Genomic DNA, 11,310 nt, shown 5'->3' on the forward strand with positions numbered 1-11,310 from the left:
TCCAAGCCCGCAAACGATCACCTCTAGCTGCAACACGTGCCCCAGTGTCTTGAGTCTTCGAGAACTTCTAGATCCGCTTTAGCAACGCAACCACCTCATTCTCTAAATCCCCAAGAAAAGAGATAGAGAAAGGAAGGAAACCATACCTAATTTAATAGCCTGACAACTAGCTTCATACTTGATCCGCTTACGACGAGCCGCATCAGTCACAACCCGCCTAGGTGCGAAGTCACAACCCAATCTGAGTCAAAGGAGATGACCCAGTAAAGTCAACACACACATTGCGACCTTGTTCTCAAGAGTAAAGCAACACATATGCACCGGTCCAAAACCGGACCGGAACCTGAAATCGACTTTTTTTGGGACCGGGACCGGACCGTAATTAACCGATCCAGACCTGTTTATTCAGATCTGGTTTTGGACTGGTTATATTCTTTTCTCTTTGTTTTTATTTTTTTATTTCTTTTTGCATTTAAGTGTCATATTATATACATACATTTTTAACGGTTTTTTTTTTTTTTTTTCTGCGTGCTTTCCTATTTTGCACCTAAAATTTATAAATTACAAGTTTTGTACCTAATTTTTTTAGAAATTTAACCTTCAATTTTAAAACTTTCACCCAAAAAATTACAAAAATACACTTTTCGGTCCATTCCAGTCTGGACCGGAATATTCCGGTTTTTACCCGGACCGGAAACCTGGAATCGCCATTTTTTAGGACCGAAAATCGACTCGAAATCCCCCGATCCGATCCGATTCGATATCGTTCAGTTTTCCGGTCCAGATCCATTTTTGCACACCTATATGCAGGTATGAGGGCCCCATTGTTCCCCCTGACAACCCAATGTCAATCTCTTTTCTTGCTAAAATCCCAAACTGATAGCATACATCAAGAAGAGTATCCCGGACAACATTATGGCGATGTTTAATACCCACCATACCAGCACATGATACAGCATAATCCCTAAAAATATCCCCAACAAAAACCTTGGAGCAAGTAGAGCACGATGCCAAAATAGAGAATAAAGAAACACCCAATTGATAGCACAACACACAACGATAAGTCTTAGCGTTCATCATTTGATCCAGACCAGAAATAGGGACCACACGTCCACACGAAGCCAAGTCGAGGTGTGTTCTCCTTGATGAGACTTCTAAAAAGCTAAGTGACAGGGAGATAAAAAAACGTGGATATAGCAGAAGCAGTAACCTTTGTGAAATAAAATATCCGTCAATTTCTTCATAAGTTTTTGGGCAGCAATCTCACTAGGATTACTAAAAATTTCATACTCTACAGTTTTATTAAATGGACCTCCGCCTCATCAAAGGCACGACCAAGACCAACTATACTAGCACGCCGTAGAAGTTGAGTTTGCAAGCCAGCCGACTGCAAATAAGAAGCGAGAAAAGCATAATGCCTAATATCACTCACAGAATAAACACCAAGCCCTCTAAAAGCAAATGACAAGGTAACAAGACGCCACTACCAATCGTCAAATCTCGACCCCAAAGCAATAACAATATGCTCCAAATTTTGGTAATATTGTTAAAGATGTGTAGGACTTTATTGTGATCCAATTTAGGAAAGAATACCATTGAACTTTCTAATTTATAAGTACTACTGTATTTTATACTTCAAAATTAAATAAAGTTGTTGTTATAAATTAATAAATTTGAACTTTCTAATTTAAGTATAAAAATATTAATTCATTTAAATTGAAATTGCAGCAAATGAGGGTTTTGAGAGAGCTACATTTTATGGGATGGAGCCCAATATTATAGTTTATCTAACGGGAAATTATGGATTGGAAATGGCAGTCCAACATTCTTTTTTTTGTGGGCTGCTACTACCAACTAGGTCCAAATATGTCTGAAACGGCACTAGATCAAATGCGATCCAAAGTCCTAATTTTCCTCACGGTGATCTAAAACGATTGAAACTACGTGTCCTAAAACGCTAATCTATATCTATACTTAGTTAGTATTTAAAAACAAAAACCATCATCCCTATAGTGCCGCATATACATTTTATTTTTTTCTCCAATGCCACATGTCACTTCATTTAATCTTTGTTTTTTTAATCCCTTTTCTCATCCGAAAAAAAAAACTTTAATTCAATACATGTATAAATGATTGAATGTTGTTTGGTTCACTTTCCTCCGGTTTAATTTCTACTACAATTGCATTCAATTTTTACCTCTTCTTTTCCTTTATAAACTATTCATTTGCCAATATGAATATGTTAAAAAATAATTATTTATATAGTATACCTAATTACCTATAAATAAACCGTGCATTGCACGGCCCAGAAGGCTAGTTCCAATAAAATACGATTAACATTACAATAACACATTAACACATAGTAGAAGTGCAGAACATATATATTAGTGGTTAAAATGGCTCTAAAGGAAAAAAATAAGCTCAAATAATAAGATCACGAAACAGGGGTGAAATCATCATATAAATTAGACACATCACTTATTACAATCGATACTGAGTGCAATTCTCTTGTCCCTAAACATGTATCACCACCTCCAAAAATGATACACGCGACATAGTGCATCTTGTAACCATTTATTATTGAAATTGAAAACTTAAATTGTACATAATTTAACCATTTATTGAAGAGATGATAAAGAGTACATAAATATAATAACCATATTACTTCGTGCATGTATTGGACGATAGATCCCCTCCCAAGTCAATTATCATCAGTATTGCACATTCGTCTATATTTTGAGTAGCAGCATTCAAGAAGTTTTCCTTGTCAGTAGTGAATCTCTTACAAAACCAAGTTTTGTACATGTTTAGTAGTGCAACGACGTTAACGTCACGCACAACAGCCCTAAACGTTGCAGCAGTGTTGGTAGTGTTGCGAGGATCATCTGCATCGACGACGATCCAATCACGGTCACCAAGCCTCCAAAACTTGCCAAGGTGATTCGATTTTATGCAAAGTGTACCATCACGAGTTTTGAACAACTCGTGGGAGACCTTAGGATCTTCAAGATTGTCATACGAAAATGATAGATATTGAACCCCTTTTTGTTCGAATGCACCTAAATATTTACCATTGTCCCCCTTGAATGCAACATGCTTAGGAAAATTAAACAACGATTCCCAGTTTATGAAAGTGAAAACATCATAAGAGTCTTTATCAATTTTATTTGACCCTGCAAATAAGCATGAATCGAAAGGTGCATTGAGCCTCCACAAGCATGCAAAATGACCAAGTTGGACATGTAAAAGTCGCATTTTTTGGGAATCGTTATTGATGAAATAGATTGGCTTGAACAATGTACAAGTCCAATTGGTTTGATCTTCATCTAATTTGTCGGCTGAGGCAGTAATCCAATAGTGATTGGGAGACCACCTAAAACAATGAATAAATACATACTTCTAAGTTCTAACATAGAGATTGAATAATTAATCATGCAACTTAATTTCATTGAGTTTAGGCTGCACTCATCATAAAAAATGTTCCATCCAAAAACATTACTTGATTATTGAGTCATTAATAATAACAAAGTATTTAGGTTATAACTTAGATTATAACCTTTTGTTTGTACTAACTAACATTTTGGCCCGTTCAATGCACGGATTATAACTTAGATTATTTTTAGGAAATTTTGATTTTTACCACCTTCAAATAACGACTTTGTCGAATTTACCACCTCCAAAAAAAAAACATTTACTTTACCACCTCATAAATAAATTTAACATCAGTTTTACCACCAATCACCTCCAACTAACGGATTCCTTCTTAAAATCCGTTAGTGGGGCCTACCTTGCACACGTGTCGCCATATTATTTGGTAAGTTTAAAATAAAGCAAAAAAAAATTTAAAAAATCTTCATCAAGCAACCGGTGGAAGCTGCCATCGTCGGGACCCCCCACCGCCGGACCGGCTACGACCAGCCCCAGGCCACCACCTAACCGTTACGACCAGCCCCCACCACCTAACCGCTACCAGCCACCGTCGGGACCCACAGCCACCGCACCGATCGATTTCGACCTCAAAACCCTAGCCACCACCTAACAGCTACGACCAACCCCACCACCTAACCGCTACCACCGCACCGCACACCACAGCCGCGCCGATTTCGACCCCCTTTCCAACCTCAAAACCCTAGCCACCACCTAACAGCACCAACCCCACCACCATCCAAACCCAGACTAGAAACCACCGCCACCCAGACGCGAAACCACCGCCACCCAGACGCGAAACCACCGCGACCCGAAACCACCACCTCCTAGACGCGAAACCACCGCAATCCACCCCAGCCAACCTAACCCCAAAACCAACCTAACCCCAGACCAGAAATCACGCCACCCAGACGCGAAACCATCGCGACCCGAAACCACCACCACCCAGACGCGAAACCCACACGAACTTCCGCCAACCGAGGTAGTTGATTTCGTTGCTGGTTGGTTGACATGGAAGATCGGGGAAGATGAAGAAGAAACGTCAAAAATGTGGGCCCTACTAACGGATTCATGGACGGAATCCGGTAGTTGCTGATAAAATCAAATTTTTGGAAATTTTGGTGGTGGTAAAGTAAATCTTTTTTTTTTTTTTGGAGGTGATAAATTCAATTAAGTGGTTATTTGAAGGTGGTAAAAATCAAAATTTCCTTATTTTTATACAAAAGTATGGTTTTCAATAGTTGAAACTACGAAATTATTGTTACATAACTATTGAGTCGAATGCTGTGAAAACTTATTAAGGAAAAAAAAAAAGTGAGGGTGGAATTATGGAAGAAGATGAAGGAATTTAGCTAGATATATCTACATGAATATTGTGGAATATGAAATGACATATTAATTTAAGCTATATTTTAAGTTTAAGAGATAAAAAGACTATTTTATGGTTTTCAATAGTTGAAACTACGTACGAAGTTATTGTTACATGGCTTTGAGGCGAATGTTGTGAAAACTAATAAGGAAAAAAAAAAAAAGTGAGGGTGGAATTGTGGAAAAAGATGAAGGAATTTAGTTAGATATATATACATGAATATTGTGGAATATGAAATGACATATTAGTTTAAGCTAAATTTTAAGTTTAAGAGATAAAAAGACTTTTTATTATTTAATTCAACTTTATTTTATCATGGTGAAATAAAACACTTCATTTTCTTACTTAAATGTACAAGTTACAGAATGCATAAAGACTTTAACATTATGTAATACATTTACTTTAATTTTTTTAATATTAAAATGGCAAGAGAAGTAACATGTGGCATATGAGTGAGTTGTGAGGATATGTGGCATATGAATGATTGTGACTCTTGTTTTTAAATACTAACTAAGTATAAATAGATATATATAGATGTAGATTATGAAGAATTATTTTTATATCACGGTAAATTGGTAATACTATCTAATTAAGTACAGTACAATGTGATAGCAACAAACATTATTAGGAGTTAACATTATTAGTCCATAGTCATTATATTTCTTCTATATCGAACCATACTGTGTAAAAAAAGAAAAGAGTATGTAGTACATACCTAACCAAATATTTATTATTGTACCGAGATTTGAGATGAACAAGACCATCAAAATCTATAGATTGCTCGACCTCAAATTGGGCATATGGATCCGTAACTTGATCAGCAGCAAACTGAAGAAGGCCATGTGTTTGGACATCTTCATACCTATAACGCAAAAATTTATTGTTTTTAGCTGATTTTAGACACATTATCTTCATACCTAAAGCCAGTGGTGGTAGACTCATTTTTATCACACTCTCTCTCTCCCTCTCCTTTGTTAACTTCGATCTACAAATATTATATCTTGTGATAGGTAAACTAATATTGTCATGCCATTTATAGATCTTAATTTTCATATGTATTATTATTGGACAGTCCAATACTTGGACTTATTATTGTCTCCGAGTGAGAACATGTGTTTCACATATTTGTTTGTTTATTGAGTGTGTGGTATAACTGTTCATTTTTTTTTTTTGTTGAAAATATGTTACTTTTTATGACTGAGCGTGTTTTTAAGCTAAGCTAGAAAAACGAGGATTGCTAGGACTCTAGTAATAAGAGTCATATATGACTCTAATAACCCACATCGGCCACATGATACCAACAACAAATTATACCAATATTAACAAAAAAAATTTGCATTTGTTGGTATTAATGAATAAGGTTGTTATAAGTGAATGGACACATATGCCCTTATTAGAGTCATGTATGACTAGTTCAAAACATTTTAAAAAGTACTCCGTCATTTTTGGCACGCTATCTTAGGAGTTGATTACAGTAGGTAAACAATCTACTTTATCAAAATAATTAAAAAATCAAGATTAGAGAAGGATTAAATTAGTTAGTACTCTTAGTAGTAGTAGTACGTGTATAAATTATTTTGATTAATTTGGCCGTTATCATTACTTAATCTTTTCCGTAAAGTTCGTTCATACTTAAAAGGTATGTTTCATTTTATATATATATATAATTAAAGAAATAATAATAAAAAAAAAATAAAAAAAAAAAACTACACGTCATGTTGCTTCTCCTAATCTCCTTTGTTTGTTACCGTTGCATTCCATTTTCCATCCATGCCATCATAATTGATTAAAATGTGGCACCCTTTTACTCTTCTAGCCTCCTTTATTGGTTATCATTCCATAAGCCATACCATCACACATTCACACATACTACAAAAATAAATGTATGACTTTTACATTGAACATTTGAACCCTGGGAACAAATAGAGAGCATATGTAAATACATGTTTTTTTGGTCTTGATATATAAATACATGTGATAGGCCTTTGCACCGTTCGGGCCCAATAACTCATTGATTTCTTAGATTAAGAACATAATAAATAGAGAACATACGTAGTATATAAAATTATAAATACAATTTGTTTATTTCTTAAATAGAAAACATAAATATCAGAACCATTGAAGTATGATATATTTCCTTTGTTTTATTAGTTGTTACACTTTTATTTTCATAGTCTCTTGAACAATTTTTTGAAAGGAGAGAGAAAGATAGAATGAAAAATAAAAGGAACTCATGTGGCTAGTATCATTTCACATATAGAACGGCGCGACCCATTAAGTTCCCAAATCAAACATCTCTAGTGGTGTAAACATGTCAACATGTTCAGTTTCAGCTCTCAGAGAGTCTTCAATGACACGAGTCGTATATCTCTTGCAAAACCAAGTGTTGGACATGTTTATTAGTGCTACGACATTAAGGTCACGCACAACAAGCCTAAACTTTGCATCAGCGTTGTTGCTACTACCACAAGGATCATCTGCATCAGTTACGATCCATTCATTGTTACCAAGCCTCCAAAACTTTCCGACGTAACTCGATTTTATGCTAAGTGTACCATCAGGAGCTTCGAACACCTCATGGGCGACTCTAGGATCATCAAGACTATCGAATGAAAATTGAAGAAGCGGAAGACCTCTTATTTCGATCGCACCTAAATATCTACCATTATTTCCCTTAAATGCAACATGCTTGGGTATTTTAAACAAGTTTACGATAGTGAAAACATCAAACGAGTCTTTATTAGTTTCATTTGAGCCTGCTTTTAAGCATGAATCAAAAGAGGCAACATCATTGTCCTTCCACAAGCATGCATATTGACCGAGTTGGACATGCAGAATTCGCATTTTTTGTGTACCATCATCATCGCTAAAATATATTGGCTTGAACAATGTACAACTCCAATTGCATTGATTTTCATCTATGTTGTGGGCTGATGCACTAATCCAATTGTGAATGGGAGACCACCTATAAATAAACCATACAATCCATTATTAACGGAATGACATCCAAATTTTGTTAATTTTTATAATAAAGAAGTTTAATTTCTAATTGAATAGCATCATTTTCCCTTTTAATTTATAAATTCTCTCTATCTCACATCACATAGATTCGTTTGGCCTCTTTTCCTTCTCTACTCTATTTCTCTCATCACATAGGTTTGCTAGACCAGAATATAACTCACAAACTATTAAACTGAACCAAATCCGACTTGAACTTGAGAATGACCCAAACCAAATTTAACTTATTGAAACCCAAATTCATTCAACTCATCAATATCGACTCAACCAAATTCAACTTAACCTATCACTAACCAGACTCAAATTTGATCAACTCGACTTGATATTGACTAGTTGACCGTATTCAACATAAACATCATATATATTCTGTATTCTGTATCTTATATAATATAGTTACATTACTTACATACATGCTCCTTTTTTTAGAGAATATCGAACTTAATCATTCTCCAAACAAAACTATATCAAGTTGTACATGACTGCATCTTAAAAAACAGAAGAATAAAGTCATCACCAGCAACTCAGCAAGGCAGCAACGATTAGATATTATCTACGTTCGTTTTGAATTATTCGTAACGATCAGATATTATCTACGTACTAACACTTTATTTAAAATTTTTGCAAATAATTAGAAAAGGATGCCTAAAAAAAAGCATACCTAACAAAATATTTGTTATTGTAGCGGGATTTGAGATGGACAAGACCATCATAAGTCTTGGATTGCTCAATTTCAAAGTGGGCAAATTGATCCATTACCTCATCACCATCAAACTCAAGAAGGCCATATGTTTGACTATCTATGTCATTCTTATAGCGCAGGAATTTGTTATTATAGTCTGATTTCAGACAGATTACCTTACTTGCAACCGTTGTTGGTACCGCCGTTGTTGGTACCGCCGTTGTTGGTATAGACGCCATTTTTATGTTATCTTTGAATATCTCTCTCTTCCTTATATTACTCTCTCACCTTCTACAAGTGCTAGTATTAATTTTCTTTGCATAGCTTGTTCCAAATTGCCATATTATTTATACCCATTTCTTATGCTGTTACGTAGAGTATCTGGACTATTAGTCCGTAATAAAATTGCAATTTTTTCCGAGTGGATAAGCTCACGTGCTTCACACATTGTTTGAATTGCGAGTTACATACTTACATGACCATGTTACTTTTTGTTTTCATGATTACGACTCCCTCGTCCTTTCATTTTTGCTCCATTGATATTGTTTGGGTCAAAACTTTAATCATAATGAATGCATATTTCTTTCGTTTTTAAATACTTGTTCCACTTTTCTTTTTCGGTCATTTTTAAATACTTGCTCCGTTTCATTATTTGGAAATCTTTTACAATATTTAATTTATTTATCTTACCTAGATCCAACATAAATCATATTTTATTAATTTTATATTATCTTTCTTTTAATTTTCTGAACTTCTTTTGCTTTTTACAATTTTTATTCTATCTCTTACTCTATTGCCTCCATAATTTATTTTTTTCTCCTAAAACTCCGCGCATGGAAAAATGGAATAAATATTTAAAATTGGAGGGAGTAAAAGATAATCATGTGATATCAAAGTCGCTTTGGATAAAGAGAAATTACATAGTTTTGTATAGCTATGTAGTTTCATTTTTATTTATTTATTTTTTTTTTTTTTTGGGAAAAAGCTATGTAGTTTCATCAAAGCTCGTACAACCCTTCTAGCTCCACAATGGCCATCCCAACCTTTGGAGGCCATGTGCAAATACAGAGTACATAGTATAAAATTTTCCCTTTAATTAATTTTATCATTAAAATGAAATACATACTACATCCATTTCATATTATGTGCAAGTGCAACATTTACTAAAAATAGATGCTACACTTTATTTACAACAAATATTTTCTTTCCTTTTATTGGTTGTCATTTCTTTTTATCTCTCTCTCCTCATCACATGCTTTTTTTATATTTTTCTCTCTATTTACCATGCACTCACATACAAATTTTGTCTAGGAGTTTGTGTTGATATTTTTGTTGCACATAATATGTAACGGAGGTAGTATATAAATTCTCATTGCTCTTTATATATATATATATATATATATATATATATATATATATATATAACAAAAGCATTGTTTTATTTTACCCCAACCCTCAAAAGAACGAATTATACTCATAATGTTCTCAAATGAAATATAAATAAAGGTATTATTATTATTATTATTATTATTATTATTTTTTTTTAATTTTTTTAAAGCATATAAAGGCATTATTATTATTATTATTATTATTATTATTATTTTTTTTTAAAGCATATAAAGGCATTGCTTATGCACTAAAGAAAAAGTTAAAGGCATTAATTTGCTTTTGGAAAAGGAAAAAAATGGAAATAAGAGACTTCAATGGGTTTCGAACATAAACATCAAACCACCAAGCCACATTGAATATACATGCCACATATTGTAGTTGATAATTTACGTAGTATACAAAGTATATATTTCTCATCATTTAAGGCCCCATACATATTTGGGCCCTGTGCAAACACACAGGCTGCACATGGTATGGGCCGTCCATGAGCTCCACAATGGCTTGCTAGTAGCTCAGCTCGAACATTGTGGATGCTCTAAAAAATTTTAAACTTTAACCCAAAAATTATTAATGGATAAAAAAATAGGGATCAAGGGAATACATACTCTTTAAAATGTAGTCTAGAATCATGACAATAATGTATGGTACCTCCGATACAGGTTATGTGCAATGATTTGACATAAAGTAGAGAGGGAAAATGTCTAATCGTTGCACATAACCTATAACGGAGATAGTATATACAACTAGCGTGTCAATTATGCTCCACATGTTATAAACAAGCTCTGATATTTTTTTTTCTTTTTCTATTTTGGTTTTTTTAGGTCTATAATAACTCTTTCTTTTTTGAAGGGACATCGTTTCTTTATCGAATAATGACAAGGTTTTTCATTATCTTTATTAGGACGATTTTAAGCTTATGAAAGACCAAGTTCTTCTTATCTCTTTTGAGGGAGGATTTTTTTTTGCTTGATGGATTGCTACATGTTGTGGTGTGTCGAAATAACGCACTTGCTACATGATGTGATGTGTCCAAATTATCAAATGAAATGCTTAGGCATGCCAAAATAGGCCATACCATGGGTTAGGTGAGATAGGTACCCAATTTAAAATTCTATCAAAAGAATAAATTATTAATGATATATGAATTCATATCCGAAAATTTTAGATATCTTGTATACAAAAATTATTAGATCGAGTAAGGGTCTGTTCACTTTTACTGAACTGAACTGAACTGAACTGATTGGAGCTGAACTGAACTGAACTGAACTGATTGGAGCTGAACTGAACTGAACTGAACTGAATTGAGCTGAAATGAATATTTTATGAGAGAGAGAAATTAGAAGCTGAACTGAACTGAACTGATTGGAGCTGAACTGAACTGAACTGAACTGATTGGAGCTAATCTGGACTGAACTGAATTGAAATTAAG

The 11,310-nt window shown here is 34.0% G+C and overlaps 2 protein-coding genes across 2 annotated transcripts; both read right to left on the minus strand.

Annotated features, from left to right (window-relative positions):
- Positions 1–714: 714 nt before the first annotated feature.
- On the minus strand, positions 715–5,737 carry LOC145557969 (uncharacterized). The gene is made up of 4 exons (XM_081619135.1): positions 5,511–5,737; positions 2,666–3,373; positions 1,296–1,451; positions 715–1,162 (listed from the first exon to the last, which is right to left on the minus strand). Exons 1-4 carry the CDS (start codon positions 5,735–5,737, stop codon positions 715–717), a joined length of 1,539 nt encoding a protein of 512 aa, XP_081475261.1.
- Positions 5,738–6,855: 1,118 nt separating this feature from the next.
- On the minus strand, positions 6,856–8,788 carry LOC145560172 (uncharacterized). The gene is made up of 2 exons (XM_081621434.1): positions 8,472–8,788; positions 6,856–7,760 (listed from the first exon to the last, which is right to left on the minus strand). The coding sequence occupies exons 1-2, from the start codon at positions 8,729–8,731 to the stop codon at positions 7,070–7,072; spliced, it is 951 nt and encodes a 316-aa protein (XP_081477560.1). The 5' UTR covers positions 8,732–8,788; the 3' UTR covers positions 6,856–7,069.
- Between the last annotated feature and the right edge of the window lie 2,522 nt (positions 8,789–11,310).

The sequence above is a fragment of the Chenopodium album genome, chromosome 9 (genome assembly GCF_948465745.1).
Source record: "Chenopodium album chromosome 9, dcCheAlbu1.1, whole genome shotgun sequence".
Taxonomy (NCBI): domain Eukaryota; kingdom Viridiplantae; phylum Streptophyta; class Magnoliopsida; order Caryophyllales; family Amaranthaceae; genus Chenopodium; species Chenopodium album.

Bases quoted from the DNA above. Each gene is read 5' to 3' on its own strand.
- LOC145557969 (XM_081619135.1), bottom strand. From the start codon at position 5,737: ATGAGTCTACCACCACTGGCTTTAGGTATGAAGATAATGTGTCTAAAA. The intron at 1,452-2,665 runs GTAATATGGTTA...ATTTGCTTTTAG, and splicing joins TCGTCCAATACATGCACGAA to AGGGCTTGGTGTTTATTCTG. The intron at 1,163-1,295 runs GTAGAGTATGAA...CCTGTCACTTAG, and splicing joins GAGGTCCATTTAATAAAACT to CTTTTTAGAAGTCTCATCAA.
- LOC145560172 (XM_081621434.1), bottom strand. From the start codon at position 8,731: ATGGCGTCTATACCAACAACGGCGGTACCAACAACGGCGGTACCAACA. The intron at 7,761-8,471 runs GTATGCTTTTTT...GTTTATTTATAG, and splicing joins AATAACAAATATTTTGTTAG to GTGGTCTCCCATTCACAATT.